The following is a 24,804-nucleotide window of genomic DNA, read 5'->3' on the forward strand; positions in this document are numbered from 1 at the left end:
CGGTACCTATTTATCTACTTGCACTTTGACGTGCTTTCGAACTGCTAGGTTGGCAGGAGCAGGGACCGAGCAACGGGAGCTCACCCCGTTGTGGCGATTCGAACCGCTGACCTTCTGATCAGCAAGTCCTAGGCTCTGTGGTTTAACCCACAGCGCCAATCTGGGTGCAGTGCAACATAACAAATATTGGGCCAATAACTCTCCCTCTTCCTTGAAGAGTAAGACTCTGGGGTTGCCAGAGTGCCAGGTTTGAGTTTTGTGGTGCTTTACATTTGCAAAACATTGGGAAATTCCTCCAAAATATTTGAGAATGCTTGTAGTTTTCTCTCAGTGCCATTTGTGGCAAACACGCACTTCCTTGTTATGTTACTGCAAAGAAACCATTAATACTTGTATTATGTTTTAACTTGCTTTCCTTTGGAGGCAGGGAATTGTCAAGTAAGTATAAGCAACACCCAGAGGGGGGAGGGAAATAAAACCCACACAGCTTTCTGTGAATGTACCATTCAGCTTACTAAGATGTCTTAAGGGTGACTATATTCTGCTAACAACCATACAAATTTCACATCCATGGCATTTTATTGTTCAGAATGAAGCGGTTTGGGGGTCACAAACCAGCTTTCACCAGACTTCCTAGGAGTGTTACATGACTTGTGATGTGGCATTAGTTTTACATCTCTTAGACAAATGTTTGAGGTGCTGTCAGACTGCAAAAGGCATATGTGTGCATATATACATGTTTATGTATATATGAATACACTGAGTATTTGCGCATATATGTGCTGTGCATAGAGAAATATAAAATTTTACAAAATTTTATATGTATGTATACATTTTCAAATTATATCTTGTGTTTCTTCTCCTATATGGCTTATGTCATGGTGAGCAGTGTCTTCCTGGGCTGAAAACAGATGTAACATTATTAAAAGCAGGTCACGATGGTTTCTCAAACCCGCAGTAATGAGCCTCGCTTCACAAATTCCCTTGCACTCATGCATGTCTTGCAAAGAGAAGACTGGCTCAACTCCCCAGGCAGACTGACCAGCTTCTTTTTAAATAGTATATGCCCTTTATTAATGTTTATATTCTTTACTTATCAATTTTAAAAGCCACAAACTTTTTCAAAATAAAACATTTGCAGAGCTGCTCTGGGAGTTATGGAAGAGGTAGGTTGGTGACGGCATAGGCGCTAGCCAATAGGTACCCTGGCACTTGCTTGTTCTTCCCTGGCATGCTAAAAACATGGACACCCACCCACTCCCAACATCTTGTTCCAGGACAAAATAATGTACCCGTGTGTTTTGAGACAGTGGATATGCTTGCAGAGCTCTTCTCCCACATTTAATGTTACATCTGTCTTCACCTTTGCTTCCTCCACAAATCCTGCCTTGCTTTCCCCATAAACTTTATCAGACATCCTTAGGAGGAGAACTGTGGAAATCGGTTCATTTCTAAACTATACTAAAACAGAAAGAAGAGAAAAACTGGTTCGAGAGAAACTTTTTGAGTACTTTCCAAATTGTTGCTGCTAAGGCTTCAAATTTCCATGCACACCTTCTGCCCTGATCCTGGCAATTACAAGCACTGCATGCCTGATGCTGTTCATGCAGTTCCAAAGAGTGATAGATGCTGAGTATCGTGAACTCTCTGCACTACACATTTAAAGCGGTACCAATTTGAACAATTATGACTTCCTCCAGGAACTTTAGTTAGTTAAGGGTGCTGATAGTTGTTTGGAAATGGTAGCTCAGCGATGGGAATAGAGCTTTCCTGAGTTTCCTGGGAAGAGGGATTGATTGTTAAACCACCCTTGAGAAATGTAGCTCTCTGGGTGAAATGGGCGTCTCCTAACGTCTCCCAGCATCCTTAACAAACCGCATTTCCCAGGATTCACTGGGGGAGCCATGCGCTTTAAATGTAAAGTGTGAGTGTAACCACAGTCAGCTGTAATGGGGGGGGGCAGGGAGAAGCAGTGCCGAATCAAAACACCTCCTTGTTCCTCTTCTATATAAGGGTGTGTAAATTATCATTGATGAAAGGCAGTTTTCACCCACGGGCAGTTTTGGGAGCTGTGCTGTGCTAGCACAATCCGTGATTGCCACTGCTTCCGGTATTCCCTTTGCAAAGCAGCAGAATGCTGAGAGTGTTTTGCTTTTGAGAGGGCGACGGAGCATCCTGCCCGTTCTCCTTGACCCCTGGAGAAGGGCAAAGAGGAACATTGCTCCAACCCAGGGGTCGGCAAGGTTTATCTCACCTGGGCTGGTTCACTCCAGCGGAGCTCCCTCTGTGGGCCGAATCACACCCCCACCCGCGATTTCCGGTGCCTGCACAGGCACGATTTCCAGCATCTGCATCTGTGCAGATGTGATTTTTGGTGTCTGCGTCCACGCGGACACAGTTTCCTGCGCCACAGAAGTGAGTCCCTACGCTGCATTGTGCCGGTTTAGCGCAGCTCGCGAGGACTTGCCGAGTAGCCAGCTCAGTTCAGGGGCGGCTCGTGGGCCGGTTAAACGACCCCCATGGGCCTCTTGTGGCCCATGGGCCTTAGGTTGCCGACCCATGGACATTTCTGTTGATAGTGGCTGGGCTACTCAGTGTTGGAGCAGCAGGCAGGTTCCTTACTGCTCCTATGGAAATGGATGTTAGAGAAGATATTCACACACACCATTGCCTCCTGGTCCTGGTGATTCCTGTGCCTAGAATGATGTAAGTCCCACTGTGCCCAACAGAGCTTACTCTGGGGTACGTGTGTCTAGGATCGCTGTGTTACAGCACCATCTTCTATATGCTCGCTCGGAAGTAACTCTCATTGGGTTCAATGGGGCCTACTCCCAGGTTAGTGGGCAGAGGAAAAGAGTCTTAAATCACTTTTCATACAATGCTTTTTCCTATCCCCCCCCCCCCTGCAAAATGGGAGTGGGGTGAGGAATCCTTCAGTTCTTCACCCCTTTTGGAAATTGCTCCTGAGACACGAGTTGCTGGTTTTCACTTACCGTATTTTTCCATGTATAAGGCTAGGTTTTTTCCTTAAAAAATAATGTCAAAAATTAGGGGGCATCTTATACACGGATAGTGCCAAGGGTGGACTGGCAATTGGTTGTGGACTACAACTCCTATCAGCCCCAGCCAGCATGGTGGTGGCTGATGGGATTTGTAGTCTGAAACATCTGGAGAGCATCGGGATGGGGGAAAAGTTGCCTTTGGAAAGGAACAAGGGACCACTTCAAATATTACGTATTTAGGTGTGCATTCAAAATATTTTTTTAAGTGTGCACCTCAGATAGACACGGGGGGATGTGACAAATTTGTGTTTGCAAGCACTTATATCGCACAGGAACACTCTTCGAGGAGTTGTGATTCTCTGCAGTTCCCTGCTGAGTGTCAACTCCATGGCAAACCGGTTTTATATATGATGCTTTAGAGCAAAAAAACAAACAAACCCCACATCCATCTATTGTTTGAAGCTGTTGCTATACTCTGGACTTCTCTTTAGGTGTGCAAGATGCCAAAAGACTTTTTTGCAGGGGTGTTTGGAGCATGTGGGGAGCACTGATAAAGCTTCCTTTCTCTCTTTTCTCCTTGTCTTGTAGGATCTTTAGTGCAGACTTTGCCCCACGATGTCAGGGTATGATCTTTCTGAATTTGCGGACTGGTGCACTCTTTTAATTTCTGTTTTAGTTCTTGCCGGCATGCTTGAATAGCATGGCCCCACAGGAATGACCGGTCAGTTCAAAAAGAGGCTTGTGCATGAATGTCTATAATGGCCTGACTCTGTTTCTCTGAACTGTACTAAGTTTCTCACTTGGCTTTATTTGCTGCTTACAAGGGGATCAAGGTAACTCTTTTCAGTGTTGAAGTGTTTTGCTCATGCTTAAACTGAACATACTTACCTACCTGAGTTGTGGCCGTTTGGTTTGCCGCTGTTTCCTCAATAACTTTGCCGCAACTTTTTATAGCTAAATAATGTGAGATAGTCAGTATTAGCTGCCGTCTTTGTGACGACCTGTATTTTTAAAACTCTGCTTCCAAGGTCATTGATACATATTTCTGTACCTCCATTATGATTGTCATTTGACTGCAGCCTTCTCCAACCTGATGTTTTGCAAGATATCTAGGATGACAACTCCCAATGGTGAAAACATCTGGATGACACCAAGCTGGGAAAGGCTGTTCCAGTGAATTTATTTATTTTACTATAATATGCTTGGCATCCCTCCAAAGAAAATAATTGATCTGTTGTATATTTCATTCAGTGCATTGGGAAAAAACATATTAGACCTTACAATTTAAAGTACTTATTTTTACATCCTTAAGGTATCAATGACTTCCCTTCTTCTCTTTCATAGTTCATTTTGCATATCACAAATCCCAGCATATTTTACAAAAACTATACCATTCAGTATTCCATTATTATATCCATCAAAACTTATTTACACTTTTGAGTTCACCTTAATGCTGCCAGCGTTTTCAAGACCTTGGTCTTAATATCACAAGATTATTGCAAGCCATGAAATGTCTTATGTGCACATTTATGTCTTAGCAAGTTTTTGTATGAGTGTGCTTGATTCAGCTGAATAACCAAACCTAACAATGAAATATCCTTTTTTAAAATACAAAAAAATGTTCACCATGAAGCTCATGTTTTCATGGCTACCCACAGTGTACTTGAATGGATAGATTACAGGGGTGGGGGCAAAGGGATCATAAACCCCTTAACTTTTGTGGCAATCCTCTCCATTACTGTTTTTAAGAAGACTACAGGAGAGTGATAATTTTATTAAAACTGGAAGGAGTCAAGTCGTAAGACTTAATCATGTCATTATGCACCCCCCCCCATTTTTACTGCCATCATTTGAGCACTGTGTGCAACAACCCAGTTCCTGTGGTTAGAAAGTTATGCTCCTAAAAAGTTGTTCTCAAACTACTTCTTGAAGTTCAAGAAACCAGGATTCTTTAACAAGTCACTGAAGGCCAAAAAGAAAAAAAGAGGCCTCTTATTAACAAGATTATTCTAATTCTTTGTGTTTAAGATTACAAAGACCCAATCTGTGCAGGGCTCTTCCACCGTCTTCAAGATGGGTGTTAATTATGGGATCGGTGCTTCTCATTGCATGCAAGTTTTTTGCAACTCAGTGTGGACTTTGCAAAAAGCATGCATGCAGCAAGTACTAACATCACTGTTACCGAAACACCAGCCCATATCTGCCCCCCCAATTTAATCCAGATTCATCCTTTCCAAAGGAAATCAGATAAAGCTTTTAAAAACAACAATGCCTTGTTGCCAGCATCCTATTTGTGATATCTCAGTGGTTTATTCATAATATTAAGCCCATGTTTGAAAGAACCCATAGACTTCTATTCCATTTGCATGAAAGAGTAGCAGTATTTATAGAAGCCGGCAATAAGGGCTTTGTATCTGACAGCTCATTGTATTTGTCTTTTCTGTTCTATTTCCACCACCCCAATAATTATAGTTGTTTACTTTGCAGGCATTAATTGCTACTGCAGTAGAGACAAAGAATTATGAGTCAATGTCGCTGGCTGATCCTTACATAACAAAGAAAAGGAAGAAAATCAGCCAGATATTATTACCCCCAAACAAATGCTCAGTAAATAACATAGAAAACCGAGCCCTCACTAACAAAAACATTCTGCCTTTGTCTGGCAACCAATCTTTCAGAAAACACAGTCATGTTCTAGGAGGACTCAGAAGTCACTTGGGTCAGATGTCTACAGCACACAGCCTTATTAAAAACAAACCACAGAGTCAATAAACATCGTCCAGTTATATTGCACATGATAAAATGCTATTCTTCATGCCTTCTTCGTTTCATACAGAGATGCTGTTTGAAATTGGCAGCGCTTGTTTTCATGCTGACAGCTGGGTCCTTGCAAAATCAATCAGAGACGACAGAGTAGCTGTGGATTTTTCCCCCCTTTTCAAAAGCGTCTGCAGAGATTCCATCCACTCCCAGTCCCTTCTTGGAGAGTGAACAAGAGCCCTTGGTGAACTGCCAGTCAGAGCAGACAATGCTGGGAGGGGAAAAGATCATGAAAAGTTTCATCTTAGAAATGCCTTACACTGAATCAGACGGCTGGCCCATCTAGCTATATACTGTCTTTACTGACTGGCAGTGACTGCCCGGAGTTTCAGACAGGGGACACTCCCAGCCTTACCTGCAGAGGCGGTTTTAGATTAGCGCGACCATTGTGGACACACTGGGTGCCATGCTGCAGGAGGCGCCACAGCAATGCTGTAGAACGGAGCATAAGAGGGAAGGGCTATCAAAGTTTAATGTTGCACGGGGCACAGCTGAAATCCGAGAGCCCAGAATCCACCTTTGCTACCTGGGGACGACAAGGATTGAACCCGGGACCTTATGAAGGCAGAGCAGATACTTTTCCACTGAGCTGTGGCCTTAGGCCGGGAGGCAAAAGGCCACACATAGTGTTCTATGTGCACATCCTCTCCCTGCCAATACGGCCCTCTCCTAGAGAATCAGAGAACTGTAGAGTTGGAAGGGACCCACGGGTCATCTAGTCCAACCCCCTGCAATGCAGGAATCTCAGCTAAAGCATCCATGACAGATGGCCACCCAACCTCTGCTGAGAAACCACCAAGGAAGGAGAGTCCATAACCTCACAAGGGCGTTTCTCAGTGGCGTAGCGTGGGGGGTGCAGGGGGGGCCGGCCGCACCGGGCGCAACATCTGGGGTTAGGGTTAGGGGGCGCAAATCCACGGGTTAGGGGGTGCAAATTACTTGACTTGCCCCAGGTGCTGACAACCCACGCTACGCCCTGGCGTCTCTTCCACTGTTGAACAGCTCTTACTGTCAGAAAAACAGTTTACTCGGACTCTCCTTTCTTGTAACTTGAAGCCATTGGTTCGAGTCCTGCAATCCGAAGCAGGGAAAACAAGCATGCTCCCTGTTCCATGTGGCAGCCCTTTAGATATGTGAAGATGGCTATCGTGTCTCCTCTTTTCCAGGCTAAACATACCCAGCTCCTTCAGAAGCCACTGCTGATGGTCAGAGCAGCCTTTGAGGTAGCTTACAACCATACAAGTGAGCAGGAACCTTTGGGATTGGTGCAGATTTCTTCCTTTATGAAATCAGCCGCTTTTCCTGACATTTATATGTAAGGGACTCTTTCATATGCTAGCCAAAACACCTTTGGCGTTGTTTCAGATTTACTCCAGTGTGGTTTTGAAATAACACGGCAGAGTGCAACTCATTCTCCGACCATAGATAATCTCAAACCCTTGACAGCAAGATATACACCACCCAGGCTCCCGCTAGCTAGTCTCATTATCCAGTAGGTTATTTCTTACCCATTCATGTGTGCTGATCTTCGTGTTTTCATTGTGCTTCTTTCAGGCCTCCAGTTAGCAGAGCTGCTCCTCAACCTGAGAAACTGCAAAAGAATAACATCAATAAAAAAAGGAAACTGGTTGAGGTCAGGGTTAATCCTTCGTTGTTTTATGCTAATTGCAACCTGGGCTGAATGGTTTTTTGCTTTGGTTTGAGAGTTTTTGTGTGCGGTGGCAATTATGGACAAGCAACAAGCTGGTCTTTGCCCTCAGTGATTTTTATTTGTTTTTGATGTTCTTCTCCACAAGCCATGCAAAAGGTTTAATTTGCACATGCAGTTGCGATGAATTTCTTACTGGCCTCTTGCTGCTTTCCATTTTTGTCTCGGTTTTCCCAATAATGCTTCCTGCCAGAGCAAACAGCATTTGTGTTTTCCATGTATGCCATTTGCATGTCAAGACCCCAAGGCCTCCCCCTTATGTTGAATAATAACACGTGGGCACCATATTTTAGGTTAATGGGCAAAAATTAGGCCACAACTTTGTTGGTTACAGAATGTGAGCGGTATTGGCTTAGGCATTGGAATTGAACCGACTATATCTGACTCCTGCCTGCCTGCAGGAAATCTCATAAGGGTTAACCACCAGTAGGGGGAGCCCTGTTGATGTACGTCAACTCGGAGCGCCCCCAGGGTCACTGGAAGGTCATGCCATGGCCCTAGCCTCCACCCGGGCTTTGGACAGGAACCATGACTCCCAGATTCCTTTAGCTGAATGCCTTTAGAATGGAGGAGCCGGTGATGGCCACACCTCCCCTCCCCCAATCCAGGTTTTACCAATACCTAACCGCCACTCGATGGGACACGGGTGGCACTGTGGGTTAAACCACAGAGCCTAAGGCTTGCTGATCAGAAGGTTGGCAGTTTGAATCCCCGCGATGGGATGAGCTCCCGTTGCTCGATCCCTGCTCCTGCCAACCTAGCAGTTCGAAAGCACGTCAAAGTGCAAGTAGATAAATAGGTACCGCTCCAGCGGGAAGATAAACGGTGTTTCCGTGCGCTGCTCTGGTTCGCCAGAAGCGGCTTAGTCATGCTGGCCACATGACCCGGAAGCTGTATGCCGGCTCCCTGGGCCAATAAAGTGAGATGAGCACCGCACCCCCAGAGTCGGTCACGACTGGACCTAATGGTCAGGGGTCTCTTTACCTTTTAACCGCCACTTGAGCCAAAGTCTCGCCACCAATACCCTCACACCTGCAACCAGCCTCTAATGCCCTCAGAGACCACGGCCAATCAAACATCATTTCCCCGATTGGAAAGATGTACGCCATCAGCACAGAAGAAGGCCTTTTTTGCTGAACGTAATGGCGAGGTGCACAATTACCCGGTCCTTCAGTTCTTCCACCTTCCGAGTCACCTCTCGATTCACGAGTTTTCCCAGCCTTGTTAGTGGCAGCTGGGCAAAGACTGTTACGCCACACACGTTTTTTCCAGGAGCATTGACCAAATTAGAGTCATGGTTGGAAAGGCAGCTGCCAGCTTGTCAAAGTCCCTTTTAACACTCCAAGTCAAATCAGAGCAAACAGCAGTTGGGGACCTTATGAATGGCATTTGCTCAGATTCAGCAGGTTCAGTAGAACGTAGTTTTCCCCAGAAAAGCACTGGAACAACAACAACAAAAAGTCTGCTCAGATGTGGAACTGAAAAATCCAGACCAGTGCCTAGGAAGTATGGAGCAAAGATAGGTTTGGATGAGCCCTTAGATGTGTAATTTCTCCTTTGACAATATGAAAAGGTAAATGCCAAGTGAAAAGCTACAGTATCTTGCATTGCACCACATGTAGTTGAACTCGCATGCATTCATCCCATGAAGACTTATCAACAGATTTGTGGCATAGGGATTTATATTTTGCTTCTTGAGTACTAATAAGGATGAGAATAGCATGGAGAAAACCTGGTGCCATCACTTGTGGAAGAGCAAGAAGTGTCTGTCAAGCTGTTACTTTACAATTTTTCTTTCTTACGATGTTGAACTGGCTTTATTGTGAATGAGGTAAATATTTGTTAATGTTCTGCAAACCATTTTTTTTAAATTGCATGTTGCTTATTGATTCAGAATTTCTTTGTATGATTTGGATAAACTTTTGCGAATATTATTAGCATCAGAACAATTTGGACGTTGTTCCGCTCTGATTTTTACATTTTCGTGGTTGGTGGCTGGAGAAAATGTCTCTTTTTAAAATGTCGTTGCTGATGTGTCTCCTTTGAGGGGAGGAAAAGAATTGTTCACCAAAAGTAGCATATAACCCTTTTATTATCTTGGTACATTTTTCTTTCTAGGAATTGGCTTTAGACCATGTTTTCGGGTATCGCGGATTCGATTGTCGCAACAACCTTCATTACCTCAACGATGGTGCTGATATTATTTTCCATACTGCTGCAGCATGCATAGTTCAAAACCTTTCCACAGGTAAACAGGTGTTTATACCAAATCGCTAACAGTGCAATCTTAACTCAGGTTTGCTGAGAAGTAAGTCCTCTTGAATTCAATAGGGCACCCTTCCAGATAAGCAAAGTTAGGACTGCAGCATAAATCATTGTTGAAATGGTCTAAAAGCTAACCTTATATCAAGTTTCAATTGTTCTTATGCAAACGGAAGTGATAATTTCCTTTCCCCCTCTTCAGATAAGTTCATTTTTTCTAGGACTGTCTTTTTGTACGTACCATATTTTTTGCTCTATAAGATGCACTTTTTTCCCTCCTAAAAAGTAAGGGGAAATGTGTGTGTGTCTTATGGAGCGAATGCAGGCTGTGCAGCTATCCCAGAAGCCAGAACAGCAAGAGGGATTGCTGCTTTCACTGCGCAGCGATCCCTCTTGCTGTTCTGGCTTCTGGGATTCAAAATATTTTTTTCCTTGTTTTCTTCCTCCAAAAACTGGGTGCGTCTTATGGTCTGGTGCATCTTATAGAGCGAAAAATACGGCACATTGCAGTCGCCTCTGTTTCAATTTCTATTTCTAAAACCAATGTTTCTTTTGAATTGCATAGGAAGTCAGACTTTCTACCTGGAGCATACGGATGACATCCTCTGCCTAACAGTCAACCAGCACCCAAAGTACAAAAACGTGGTGGCAACCAGCCAGATTGGTAGGTTCATAGTCAAGTTAAAAGTGAAGTATTTAGTTGAGATTCCTGCATCGCAGGGGGCTGGACTAGATAACCCCCAGGATCCCTTCCAATTCTACAATTCTATGTTTCTATGATGCTGGCCCTCTGTTTAGATGTAGGGAGTATGAAACCAGACAGAGTTATCCTTCCTGAATTATTTTCCCCCCACCCTGCTATTGGATGGGCATCTTCATTTCGAACCCAATATAAGGAGACCACATAGGCCAGAATTTTCTGCTCAGACATGTAGCAACTCCCTAAGGTCTCAGGCAAATAGTCAAGGGAAACATCCCTGTGAATCTGGAGAGAACGCATCTCCCTCTTCCAGAGTGTCTAAATCAGGGGTCGGCAAACTAGGGCCTGTGGGCCGTATATGGCCCGAGGGGGTCATTTAACTGGCCCCCGGTCCTTGCTGCCCGCTCGGTCATTCCCCATGCTGGTTTAGCTCTACACAGGACTGACTTCTGGGTCGCAGCCACAGCTTCCTCCTCCCAGTGGTGGAAGAGCGGTGTACACATGTGCACGGGTGCAAGCCCACCCGCGAGCTCTCGCGCAGGGGCGATCCGGCCCGCCAGTGGAAACGTTTGCCAACCCCTGGACTAAATGCTATGTTGCTGCATGTAAAACCCACCCGGGACTGATTTTTTTTAGCAAACTTTAATTTTTGCTTTCTATGCCTGCCGTTCTATACTATCATAACAGCTGCAAGTTATTTCGTTGCTATGGTCCTCGATTGTGCTTTGTTGGGTGCTATTTCATCTCTTCGGACCTCAGTTTCCCTTTTGAATACTGGTAATTGACCATAATGAAGAGATAGGATTCGATAGGCAATGCTAGGCATTAACTCTGACAGTTTTTACATGCAAAATGTGTCCTCTAAGCTAGCTAGCGCCTTTGATATTACCCAAGCAAAAAGCTATCATCAAAATAGCCCCTGCGTGTCTTTGGGGAATCTCTGGATAACAGCTGTTTGGTGTGCTGCCATTTACCACGACTTCCTTAATTCGCTGCCTTCTCATTAACCTGCCACATGGAAGGAACTCCAGTTCTGATTCAGTCTCAGTCAGCAATTCCACTGGAACGCTCTATTTATAGCTACCTAATAAAACGCCTGTGTTTCTTTAAGAGCTTGAAGCTACTTGCATGCAGATAGATGATTTGGGGCCTAACACAATCATCGCACTTCACAAAGTGAGAGGTTTAAGTTGAAACTTCTCCTGCCGATGAAATATTAGGCTTGAGGCTCTCGACAACATTTCCAAAGGAAATCTCCCTTTCCTCTCTTGTCTTTGTGGATATCCGTCAGGAAAGTAAATCTAAACACACACGATATTTTTTGCAATATTTAAGGAACTGAGAATATTTACTGGCTGGCTGTGTTGGCAGCTTGGTTGGCCGGTGGAAAGTTCCGTTTCTCTTGGGTGGTGGAGCAGGGCATGGCAATGTTTTGACACCATGGGTGTGTGTGTAGGGGGTGTGTAGGGTCATTTTACAACTTGGGCTGGATCTACATGGACCTATTTAACATTATTTCCCCCTATTACAACAATATTAGATAATGCCGTTCTAAAACGTCATAGGGCATAAGGTAAAGGTAAAGGGACCCCTGACCATTAGGTCCAGTCGTGACTAACTCTGGGGTTGCGGCGCTCATCTCGCTTTACTGGCCGAGGAAGCCGGTGTACAGCTTCCAGGTCATGTGGCCAGCATGACTAAGCCGCTTCTGGCAAAACCAAAGCAGTGCACGGAAACGCTGTTTACCTTCCCGCTGGAGCGGTACCTATTTATCTACTTACACTTTGACGTGCTTTCGAACTGCTAGGTTGGCAGGAGCAGGGACCGAGCAACGGGAGCTCACCCCGTCACGGGGATTCGAACTGCCAATCTTCTGATCAACAAGTCCTAGGCTCTGTGGTTTAACCCATACTTGTTAATGAAAACATTTTTTACCTTGGTTTTGTTTTGTTTTTTGGAGGGGAGGGGTCAGATATAAGTAATACCCGGCCACACCCTATTCCAAAACACTGTTTCTTTCCCTGCTTCTTGTTGCTGGTTGCTCCACATTTTAATTTTCCTCCCTCCCTGAACATCACCCCTCAAATACCATTGGAGAGGGGTTGGAGTTTAAATACAGTAAAAAGAAAAGAAAAGGTAAAACCCTACATAGGGGTGTATGAGCAGTGTTTTACCAATATTGCAGTATAAAGCTATAAAAATAAGCAATAAAAAGGCAAGGTAATAACACATTATGAACGTAAAAGGTAGGACCTCAATGTGTCCATCTACGTTATCAAAACCATTCCTTAACCCTTCCTTAACGTTAAAAACCATGAGGGTAGATCCTCCCTTGGAGTATTTAACAACATAGTTTTAAACATCCATCTGTCGTGGATGCTTTAGATGACTCCCTGGTCCCTTCCAACTCGTAAGATTCTATGATTCTAAGGCAGGGTTCAAAATCAGGTTAATATTAACAGAAGCTAAGGTCAATCACAGTGTTTTCCATTCCTGTGGTTAAGAGGGTACTTGCTGAGAGGGAAGTGGAGAACTACATTCACAAGACTGGCTCATGATCTCTTGGCAGCAGTGAAGAGAAAGCCAGTGTTACATTTCCATCAGTCTGCACTGGAAATTCTTCTTTTGCAGAGTAGCCTACTGCATTGGGGCAATTTTGGTTCTCTACAGGTATCAGCAGAAATGCATTACGTTGAATATATGATTCAACTATATTCCTGCCTTTCTTTTGTTTTTGTTGTTTATTTATCCATATTCATGTTGATTTGTTTTTTAAAAAATTTAATTTTTATTTGGTGCTTCTTCCTTCTGGTGCTGATGTTGAGCGCGTCAGCATTAGAAACCGTGACTTATTTCCGCTATTGTTTTCCCTTGGTGCTTTCTCATTTGCCATTGCCCACACCATGCAGGTGATATGACAGAATTTTCAGGTAAGGCTTTCCTCTCCTGTGAGTCCTAGTCAGAAAAGTCGCGTCAGGTCCTTTTCATGCTCCTCCTGTTGTTGTATCTATGTCAACTGCAGATACAAGTTGAACATGGGCGCAGGTTGGATTTATTTGTGCCTGGTTTTGTGCATCTTTCCATGAATACTTCCTTATGATCATTTTAGAACATGTCTCCCGTCATGAAGTCCGATATTTCTCCCCCCATGTGTGTTCCATGAGCTAATACTACATGTGGTTTTTGGGGAGGGATGCAGATGGTTTCGTCTTAGCTGCCTTACTGTTGATAAAATGCACCTGCCTCTCAAGATCGATGACTTTAAATGAAACTTTCTTAATTCCCTGTTCCTTTTAAAATAAATCAGGTACAACCCCTTCTATCCACATATGGGATGCTATGACTAAGCAGACTTTGTCTATGCTGCGCTGCTTTCATTCCAAAGGAGTGAATTACGTCAACTTCAGCGCTACTGGCAAGCTCCTAGTCTCTGTGGGAGTTGATCCTGAACATACAATCACAGTGTGGAGATGGCAGGAAGGTGAGTACACCGTCTCGTTCTTACTACCGTATTGGCCCGAATATAAGCTGCACTCTCAAATAAGACATACCTTTACAATTTGGGGGGGGGGATATAAGCCGCACTTTAACTTTTCACGGTCGGAATTTGGGAGAAAAAGTGTGGCTTATATTCGGGCCAATACGGTAGTTGGAAGAACCACGAATTCTAAAGGCAAAGCCACACATTAAATGTTAATACAACTTTTTTTAAGTGTGTGTGGTGCTTTTAACAAACACTGATGCATCTGCTGTGTTTACTGATTTGCCGCTCCCTTTCAATTTCCGCAGGTGCTAAAATTGCAAGCAGAGGAGGCCACCTAGAAAGGATCTTTGTGGTAGAGTTCCGTCCAGATTCAGACACCCAGTTTGTCTCTGTTGGAGTCAAACACATGAAATTCTGGACTCTGGCTGGAAGCGCTTTGCTCTATAAAAAGGGAGTCATTGGTTCGTTGGAAGACGCCAAAATGCAAACCATGCTTTCTGTGGCCTTTGGAGCGGTGAGTTTGTGTTTTTACTTGTGGGATTTTCAGCAGGGAGGCGGGATATTTCCACCCCCACCACCCATGACTAAGGCTGCAATCTGAAACCTACTTCCTAGGAAGTAAGTCCCACTGAAAGCAAAGAGACTTACTTACAAGTAAACAGGCTTCAGAATTGCTCACTTCTATCTCAATGATTTGAGTTGCTTCTTCATTTCTGTAGCCTCTGGTAACAAGGAAGTCCTGCGCTGCTAAGCAGGTCCATCCAAACCACCTCCAACGTTTCCCACCCATTTGACCAAAGGTTGTATAACTAGACGTATTGGAATCGAGACTTTCTGCTAGATTGCATCATGAATCTGTCCATTCATGAGGGGTCAGGATAGATGCCAAAGTAGCTGACAATCTGTGACCTACAAGATTGTGGTTAGTTATGCTGAGAAGTGACAAGAGTCCTTTAATGAATGGCGTTTACAAAACAGCTCATGACTGTTTCTTTCAGAATAACCTTACTTTCACTGGTGCCATAAATGGAGATGTTTATGTCTGGAAGGATCACTTTCTAATCAGACTGGTGGCAAAAGCTCACACTGGGCCCGTCTTTACAATGTACACAACGCTTCGCGATGGACTCATTGTCACTGGAGGGAAAGAAAGACCGTAAGAGACTATAACTTGTTTCTGTTTGCATTTGCCACCGCTTGACAATTGCTCCACTTCTTCAGAGAGGAGTTCAAATCACTGTTAATTCCCAAAGAAGAAAGTCTGCTTTGCATGCTACAACAAAATACACCTCCACCTTTGGTGACTTGCATTTTTGTGTGCTAATTATAGGGCATTCGTGCATCTGAAAACATGCTAAACATGCACCCAGCCTGTTGGGGTGGCGTGGGTGAGGTTACTATTACTTTTCAGACATATACCGTATTTTTCGCTCTATAGGACGGACTTTTTCCCCTCCAAAAATTAAGGGGAAATGTGTGTGCGTCCTATGGAGCAAATGCAGGCTCCTTGGCTTCAGCAATATCAATGCGAAGCCTCCAAAGTGCAGAGGGAGCGCTCCCTCCACGCTCCGGAGGCTACGCGTTGCTTTCGCTGAAGCCTGGAGAGCGAGAGCCATCGGTGAGCACTGACCCCTCTCGCTCTCCAGGCTTCAGGGATAGCCACCTGAAGCCTTTGGAGTGCAGCGGGAACTCGCGCTGCGCTCCAAAGGCTTCGCAACCTTGCCACTGCTCCTGGACCTGTTCTGGGGGCTGGGGTCAGGGGAAGCTCAGGCTTCCCCAGCCCCACGGCTATAAACAAAGCCAAGACAGAGAGCGGGATCCATCCCACTGGCTTTCTTGGCTTCTGCCAAAGCCGCGTGCAGCTCTCCCGGCTGGAGAGGTTGCGCGCGGCTAAAGAGGTTGCGCGCGGCTAAAAATTCGGTAGATGCCTTGCAGTCATTGCAGGAAAGACACAGCCAGCCTTTAAAGGGAATGCAGAAGCTATCTTAAATGACATCCTGCATACTTTTACCTCCGCAGAACGAAAGAAGGAGGTGCTGTGAAACTGTGGGATCAGGAGATGAAACGCTGCCGGGCATTTCAGCTTGAGACAGGGCAGATCGTGGAGTGTGTCCGTTCGGTGTGCCGAGGCAAAGTACGTGAGATACACAAAACGCATTGCCGTTTGTTCTCCTCGCAAGGGACTCTTGTTAAGATCGAGCATTTAGCAAAACAATAAAAGCGATCTGCACTTAGAGAGAGATTCCGCTTATGGAGAAAAGGAAGCTAGGAAGCTCCAATGGGTAGGAATAAGCAAGTGTTTGAGGCAGATGGTTCTGAATATGTAGCAGACAATCTGTCTTGATTCCCTCTGGGTTTCCTTATTCTGGCCATGAGTGGCGGACACCTGGGGAAGAGGGTGATGTATGGCAGGGATGAGACAGCAGAGCACAGCCTGATGTGACACAGCAGAAGCATGCAGAGGTGGAGGAATATCTGGTATAATTATTATTATTATTATTATTATTATTATTATTATTATTATTTATTATTTATACCCCGTCCATCTGGCTGGGTTTCTCTAGCCACTCTGGGCAGCTTCCAATGGAATGTTAAAATACAATAACCTATTAAACATTAAAAGCTTCCCTAAACAGGGCTGCCTTCAGATGTCTTCTAAAAGTCTGGTAGTTGCTTTTCTCTTTGACATCTGGTGGGAGGGCGTTCCACAAGGCGGGTGCCACTACCAAGAAGGCCCTCTGCTTGGTTCCCTGTAACTTGGCTTCTTGCAGCAAGGGAACCACCAGAAGGCCCTCAGTGCTGGACCTCAGTGTCCGGGCAGAATGATGGGGGTAGAGACGCTCCTTCAGGTATACTGGACCGAGGCCGTTTAGGGCTTTAAAGGTCAGCACCAACACTTTGAATTGTGCTCGGAAACACACTGGGAGCCAGTGTAGGTCTTTCAAGACCAGTTTTATATGGTCTCGGCGGCCGCTCCCAGTTACCAGTCTAGCTGCCTCATTCTGGATTAGTTGTAGTTTCTGGGTCACCTTCAAAGGTAGCCCCACATAGAGTACATTGCAGTAGTCCAAGCGAGAGATAACTAGAGCTAGTGTTGTCTCCCAAGGAGAGGCAGTGTGTTGATAGAAAGAGGAGGCACAGCCCCCTAGACACAGAGCCCACCTTCAAGCCCAAGGTTCCTGCAGGGACAGAATTTCTTGGAAGTAGCGCAGCATTCTCTGCATCTGCCTAACATTTTGGTGGGTAGGTGGGGAAACTTGTTGGAACAACCTCGCAGCTCCCATGTGTGGGAGATTAGCAGCCAAACCTAACAAATGCATATTCTTGCTAGCGAGCATGGGAAAGGGCTAAGTCCACAGAGATGTATTGCTAAATAGGCAGATACTCAGACCATAGAAATACAATTGGTAGAGAGGGTTCTCTGTGATGTCATCCCCTCCTCCCCAGAGAGGAAGGAGCATGCAGTACTTCCTGTTCCTCTCTCTTCCTTTGATCAGACTTTTTTTTGTTAACTTTGCTACGTTACATGTGCATTCTGTGGTTGGCTTCCTTTGCAGTGCTTTATTTTGAAATCCTTGAGATAATATTTTAGTTTCCTGTTAATTACGTTGCTTTGAATGTATACTTTATGTTTGACTTTCTTCACTAATGTTTTATTCTGGATTGTTTTATTTGATGTTTTAATGTAGGTTGCAAGCCACTTGGACGGTTTTTAAAAAAAAAAATCAGTATAGAAATGAAATGAATAATAATAATATGTGGGGGAAATGCAGCAGTCTTTTGAAATTCGTGCTTCTCTAAGTAGAGTTTTTAAAATAATAATAATAATACATAAATACTGACTTGGACTTTGAAATATCAACAGGGCAAAATTTTAGTGGGAACCAAAGATGGAGAAATAATTGAAATTGGAGAAAAAAATGGTGCTTCTAACCTGCTGATTGACAGCCACATGGAAGGAGAGATTTGGGGCTTGGCTACTCATCCCTCCAAAGACATCTTCATCTCTGCTAGTAATGATGGCACCGCAAGGATCTGGGACCTTTGTGACAAAGTAAGAGCTGCTTCGGTTGAATTGAAGCCTTCAGTGTACTTAGGAAAATTATAGGCTACTGCTGTTGTTGGAGCTTAGAAATTATCATTGCACCTCTCATTTCCAAAATGCTTCACAATTTTTGTTTGCCCTGACAGCAACTCTACGCAGAGGGTTAACATGAACCCTATTTTACTGGTGAACTGTTGAGTACAAATTAGATTCACTTGAGCCACATGTGCTTAACTTTGCCTGGATCATGCCTGGTGACTTGCAAAGGTGTCTCTGGAACTCGGGGTCCCTCGGCAAACCTCCAGTTATCACAACTAATCATTATTACTTATATACATTTAAGGGCTTTTCCAAGCAAGATGTAAAGATGTAAAGCATTTCAGATTATCTGATTAACAAAGATCGTCGGGACATTTTTCAGTCGGTTGAAACTGGCTCTGCTGCCAACAGAATGAAATCCAGAGTGTATATCAAGGGATCTGTATCCACTGTGTTTGCAAACCTGCTGTTTTAATCAAGCTACAAGGCAGATATTGTAGGAATGAGGTACTTATTCATACATCACAGAGTTAAACTACCACAGTGTGTAGTTATGGCGTCCCGTGTCGAAGGGCTTCAAAAGAAAATGAAACAAATTCGTGGAGAATAAAGCTATCAATAGCTGCTTGCCAGGATAACACCTTCAGGCTCAGCGGCAGATTCACAAGGGGAGAAAGTGCAGGTGTGGTCCTGACCTGCATAAGGTCTTCCTGTTGATATCCAGTGGGTCACTGTGAGAACAGGCTCCTGGACTAAATAGGCCTTTGGACCAGTGCCAGATTTAAAGGTAAAGGGACTCCTGACCATTAGGTCCAGTCGTGACCGACTCTGGGGTTGCAGCGCTCATCTCGCTTTATTGGCCGAGGGAGCAGGCATACAGCTTCTGGGTCATGTGGCCAGCATGACTAAGCTGCTTCTGGCAAACCAGAGCAGTGCACGGAAATGCCATTTACCTTCCCGCCAGAGCGGTACCTATTTATCTACTTGCACTTTGACATGCTTTCGAACTGCTAGGTTGCAGGGACCGAGCAACGGGAGCTCACCCCATTGTGGGGATTTGAACTGCCGACCTTCTGATTGGCAAGTCCTAGGCTCTGTGGTTTAACCCACAGCGCCACCCGCGTCCCTTAGTGCCAGATTTACGTATAAGCTAAAAAAGCTACAGCTTAGGGCCCCACTCCTTTGGGCCCCCTCCCAACAAATTTAAAGGAAAAAACAACTGGATGTACATTTCCAAAATATAAGATAAAAAAACAAATAAAATAAAACCTACATACAGCAACAGTGTTTTGTGTAGGCTCCTATGATGTAAGTAATGGGCCCCGCCTGCTAGCCAGCTCCCTAAAATATCACTGGTTTGCTCATTTCTTTATCAATTACTTTGATAAAATACATATTTTGTTACGAGCAAATGGCTTTAGATACTTATTAGGTCCATAAATTACCATATAGCATATATTCAACACAAAAAAACAGCGACAATTTGTTGTTGACAAAGGACAGCTGGACATACAAAGGGCCCCATTACCTTCAGTAGCTTAGGGCGTCATCAAACCTAAATCCATTGCTGTCAAATTTTCCCTTTTCTTGCGAGGAATCCTATTTGGAATAAGAGAATTTCCCTTAAAAGGGGGGAAAACGTTGACAGCTATGCCTAAATCTGGCCTTGCTTTGGACTGATTCTGTACGACTCTTTTTACGTTCTTATGATATCTTTGTAAATATCGCCACAACCCAGTTAAGGGGCGTATGCATGCAGAAACTAACTTCCCCGCTTGTATCCCTGACTGCATGAAGAACCATGCAGTGTGCATGGTTCGACTCCTGACTCAGAAACTGGGGTTGGGTACAAAGTCCCAGTCATAAAGTTGATGCCAGCACTGTTCAGCTGCACAAACTGGTGTAACTGAATGAGGATGGTGTGTGTGTGTGTGTGTAAGTGTCTTGAGTTGTAAAGAATGCCCTGAAGCAAAGTGTCGCCGTCTCCATCCCACAGAAACTTCTGAACAAAGTGAATCTGGGCCATGCCGCCAGATGTGCCGCCTACAGCCCCGACGGCGAAATGGTTGCCATTGGCATGAAGAACGGAGAGTTCATCATTTTGCTCGTGAACAGCCTTAAAGTGTGGGGCAAGAAAAGAGATCGCAAGTCTGCCATCCAGGACATCAGGTATTTTGGCTAGGTTGTGGGGTGACAAAGATGGGCTGAAGTGCAACTGACGGGCTCGTGAGCCATTTGGTTTTGCGCCGAGTGACGCTTGCTAATGGCTTGTTGCGGAATTGATGACTGTACTCCTTTGGAAAGCATTGCCCAGGTGGCAAGCCTAGGATAGGTAACGTGGGGCCCTCCAGATGTTGTGGATTAAATTCCCATCACTCCAAGCCAAGATGACCAGTGGTCAGGGATAATGGGAGTTGTCATCCACAATATTTGGACGGTACCGCATTGGCTTCCCCTGTTCTAAACGTACACCAAACTTCAAAAAACCGTAAAGCTAATAAAACAGATATTCCATTGCCATCCCTAGTTCTCGCTAGCCAAAGAACAATAAGTGCAGTTGAGAGTAGTGAGGCTCATCAGATAGGCCATATGGAACCCCTAACCACATCTCTCGAGTGATATTATTTATAATCACAGGGCCACCACCAAGAAAGCGCTGCTCAATTTGTGACTCAAGGGAATACAGATTGGGGTTTCTTGAAGGTGGCTTCAGCAGGTGGGCAGCCTCATAGCAGGGAAGACAATCTCTAAAATAAGATCTCCCCTGGAATAAATACTGCAGCTGGTGAGCAAAGGGATTTCCGAGGGAAATTTAATTAGGCAGAAACTCCATTCCGCTCTGTATCCTGTCCTTTGCAGGTCCCATGACCACAAATAAAGTTGCACTGAAATGTCAGATAATCTGAGGAGTGGGGGAATTATTTGGGCAGTGGGGGGAGAGAAGTCTTCTCTTGCTGTGCTTTTGAGCAGATCTGGAAGCTGTAGGAGGGTCTTGTCTTAAGGAGATAGGATTGGGTTGGATAAATATCTTCAAGGGTTTTATGTCACACAAGTTTTGGCTTCCTCTCCCCATGCCTGTAAAAGAAATGAAAACTCTGTATTGACTGGAACCTACATCTTATTTAAAAACAGCTTTCCAAACCACCTGAGCACCACTCAACAAACCACAGATGATCTTCCCAGGAACGAAAGGCATTCTAAAGTATCATTTGCCAAGCATCGTATTCAGTTTTTTTTCCCAAGCAAGGAACTCTCCTAACACTTCATGGCCCAGTGCTGTCTTAACAAATCCCTGCTCCTTCTTGTTTGCTGTGCAGAATCAGCCCTGATAACCGGTTCCTGGCAGTGGGCTCACAGGAACACACCGTTGACTTCTACGATCTCACCCAAGGCACAACCTTGAACCGCATCGGCTACTGTAAAGACATCCCAAGCTTTGTCATTCAGATGGATTTTTCCGCAGACAGCAGATACATTCAGGTAGGTTTTTGCCTTCATTTCTTCTCTTTTCTATTTTCGAAATTAAAATTTACAGCTCTTCTGATATAGAAGGCTCCATGCTGGTGATAGTGTCCCGGATGAAATGGATTCTTGATGCAAAATATTGCGTCCTTGCAGTCGGGTGGTTTAATTGTAATGAGCTGCATGCAACCCATTCTGGGACCACATGGTGAAAGGCCAGGCTATAAATGTATTTATTTATTAACAATATGAATACGCTGCTTATACAGTGGAACCTCTGGATGTGAATGGGATCCATTCTGGACCCCTGTTCGCATCCAGAAGCAAACGCAACCCCCATCTGCGCTTGCGCGGGTCGCAATTCGCCGCTTCTGCGCATGCACATGACGTCATTTTGACCATCTGCGCGTGCGTGAGCGGCGAAACCTAGAAGTAACGCGCTCCGTTACTTCTGGGTCGCCGCAACGCGCAACCCGAAAATACATAGCCCGAAGCTACTTCAACTCGAGGTATGACTGTATATAGTTATTTAAATGCCTATAAAACAAAAGCAGAGAGGCAGAGGAGAGGGAAAGAAGGCAGTGAATGAAAATAGGCAGCCTTACGTTTCATAGATCGAAATGCTGCTGTTATAATGCCTATGGTACAGATATTCCCTGCACATAGAAAACTAGCATGTCAGGGCCGTAGCTGGGGGGGGGGTGAGGTGGGCTCCCGTCAGGGGCACAGGCGAGGGGAGGCTGAAAATATGTCCATAAATATGTCTATAAATAAAAATATCAATTATTGCCTCATAAGAAAAGGTTTTAAACAGAGGGTAAATTGAATGGGTGGAGGGAGGGTGGTTGGAGGAGAGGCGGAAAGAAGAGCTAATTTGTCCATGGCTAGGGGGCACAATGGGACACAGGTGGCGCTGTGGGTTAAAGCCTCAGCGCCTAGGACTTGCCAATCGAAAGGTCGGCGGTTCGAATCCCTGCGGCAGGGTGCGCTCCCGCTGCTCTTTCCCAGCGCCTGCCAACCTAGCAGTTCGAAAGCACCTCCGGGTGCAAGTAGATAAATAGGGACCGCTTACCAGCGGGAAGGTAAACGGCGTTTCCGTGTGCGGCTCTGGCTCGCCAGAGCAGCGATGTCACGCTGGCCACGTGACCCGGAAGTGTCTCCGGACAGCGCTGGCCCCTGGCCTCTTAAGTGAGATGGGCGCACAACCCCAGAGTCTGTCAAGACTGGCCCGTACGGGCAGGGGTACCTTTACCTTTACCTTTAGGGGGCACAATCTGGACCAGGCTTCCTCAAACCCGGCCCTCCAATTGTTTTTGAGACTACAATTCCCATCATACCTGACCACTGGTCCTGCTAGCTAGGGATCATGGGAGTTGTAGGCCAGAAATATCTGGAGGGCCGAGTTTGAGGAAGCCTGATGGGGATGGTTCTGCCAAGATCACCTAGCTATGGGTCTGACCTGTACATACCTGTTCTTAATGTGCAGAAATGCTTTTCCACAAGGGTTTAATGTGATAGAGTGAATTCCTAACTTCAGTCTGACATGGTTCAGTCCAGGCAAAAGTTCATTGGCAAAGTGAAAGCTAAGCCAAAGGGAACAAGCCATTTCAAGGAATTTCATGTGATGCATGTGCTTCAATCACATTTGTCACATTCACACTTGACACAGAAAAAACATAGAGCATTAAGTAGCCTTACAGCCAGCACGGCAAATCCTAGCCGTTGTTTCCTACTCAGATTCCTGCATTGCAGACACTGCATGGACGTCAGAAGGTTTTCTCTAAAGAATGTGTGAAATGACCTTTCGTACATATAGAGAAAGCTGTATAAATGGGAATAAAATGTGCGTGACTCTGTGAATGTGCTTCCCTGGAGCTGAGCTCATTTTGTGGCACAAGTCTCAACGAAGACAGAACAGGGTGGCAAGGCATGGTACTCAAGATCTGTAGTGGCCTTTCTGACAGTAAGAAATGTTCGACAGTGGAACGGTCTCCCTCGGAAGGTTGTGGACTCTCCTTCCTTGGCGGTTTTTAAGCAGAGGTCGGGTGGCCATCTGCCATGGATGCTCCAGCTGAGATTCCTTCATTGCAGGAATGAGGTCCACCGCCAAGAGCCTTCTGGCAGTTCCCTCGCTGCGAGAAGCCAAGTTACAGGGAACCAGACAAAGGGCCTTCTTGGTAGTGGCGCCCAGCCTGTGGAGCACCCTCCCACCAGATGTCAAAGAGAAAAACAACTACCTGACTTTTAGAAGGCATCTGAAGGCAGCCCTGTTTAGGGAAGCTTTTGATGTTTAATAGACTATTGTATTTTAATATTCTGTTGGAAGCCGCCCAGAGTGGCTGGGGAAACCCAGCCAGATGGGCGGGGTATAAATTATTATTATTATTATTATTATTATTATTATTATTATTATTATGGCTCTTGAGGTCCCTTCCAACTCTACAATTCTCTGATTCTGTTACCTTTCCCTGCTTATATCTCAGATAAAGCAAAACAGGCACAGAGTCATAATCCGTGAGCCTGCATTTGTCAACACAGAAATGCCACTTAGCATATGCATTTGTCCGGGTTGCGGATTAATTCCTTCATATTTTCTTTTAGAGAACCGTCTTTCATTAAGGAAAGCTGCAGACCTATGGCATTGCTAGCTGCCGTGGTAGATGCTAGACATGGGGACCAAGTGTTTTGGCACCATCTGTGTGACGATCATGATTTCTTGCCTCCCTCAGGTATCAACTGGTGCCTATAAACGCCAGGTCCACGAGGTGCCATTAGGGAAGCAGGTGACGGACGCAGCCTTCATCGGGAAGATCACCTGGGCCACCTGGACAAGGTGATGCGGCACAAAAAGAGCTGTGAGCTTCACGGTGGTACAGAAAGAAGAGAAACAAGGGATGGGTGGCAGGAGAGCAGCATTGTGAGCCATAGCTCAGTGGTAGAGCATCCGCTTTGCATGCAGAAGGTCACAGGTTTGATTCCCGGCGTCTCCAGGTAGGGCTTGGAAGTGTCCCTTGCCTGGAACCATGAAGAGCTGCGGCAAGTCTTTGTGGACAATAATGAACTAAGCTGGCCAATGATCTGACTCCAGTATAACACAGCTTCCTATGTTCCTAATTTCACCCAGTAAGAATTCACCCACTTGTAATGGGTGACAAAAAGTACACCCTGTCCCCCACCCCAGTCAATTTGCTGGAAACTAACTGGGAGAAGAAAAGGCTGAGGAGTAAATCCTACACAAATCTGGAGTGCTGTCCCTAAGACAGTTGGGTAGCGCTTTGTACG

The 24,804-nt window shown here is 45.2% G+C and overlaps 1 protein-coding gene across 6 annotated transcripts in view; it reads left to right on the forward strand.

The window, feature by feature from the left end:
- Positions 1-24,804, forward strand: part of EML6 (EMAP like 6) — a 167,578-nt gene that overhangs the window by 134,598 nt on the left and 8,176 nt on the right. For 4 of the 6 annotated variants that reach the window (XM_083732978.1, XM_083732974.1, XM_083732976.1 and 1 more), the window contains 12 exons: positions 7,377-7,455; positions 9,649-9,778; positions 10,358-10,456; positions 13,402-13,422; positions 13,800-13,973; positions 14,282-14,490; positions 14,975-15,132; positions 15,996-16,110; positions 17,842-18,030; positions 20,057-20,229; positions 21,378-21,540; positions 24,252-24,355. In XM_083732978.1, coding sequence (XP_083589104.1) covers positions 7,377-7,455; positions 9,649-9,778; positions 10,358-10,456; positions 13,402-13,422; positions 13,800-13,973; positions 14,282-14,490; positions 14,975-15,132; positions 15,996-16,110; positions 17,842-18,030; positions 20,057-20,229; positions 21,378-21,540; positions 24,252-24,355 — 1,614 coding nt within the window. Of the gene's footprint in view, positions 1-3,590; positions 3,836-7,376; positions 7,456-9,648; positions 9,779-10,357; positions 10,457-13,401; positions 13,423-13,799; positions 13,974-14,281; positions 14,491-14,974; positions 15,133-15,995; positions 16,111-17,841; positions 18,031-20,056; positions 20,230-21,377; positions 21,541-24,251; positions 24,356-24,804 lie in introns of those variants that run through there. The other 2 variants (XM_083732975.1, XR_014562725.1) reach the window with 2 other exon arrangements.

The sequence above is a fragment of the Podarcis gaigeae genome, assembly GCF_964106915.1.
Source record: "Podarcis gaigeae genome assembly, chromosome: 3".
NCBI classification, from domain to species: Eukaryota; Metazoa; Chordata; class Lepidosauria; order Squamata; family Lacertidae; genus Podarcis; species Podarcis gaigeae.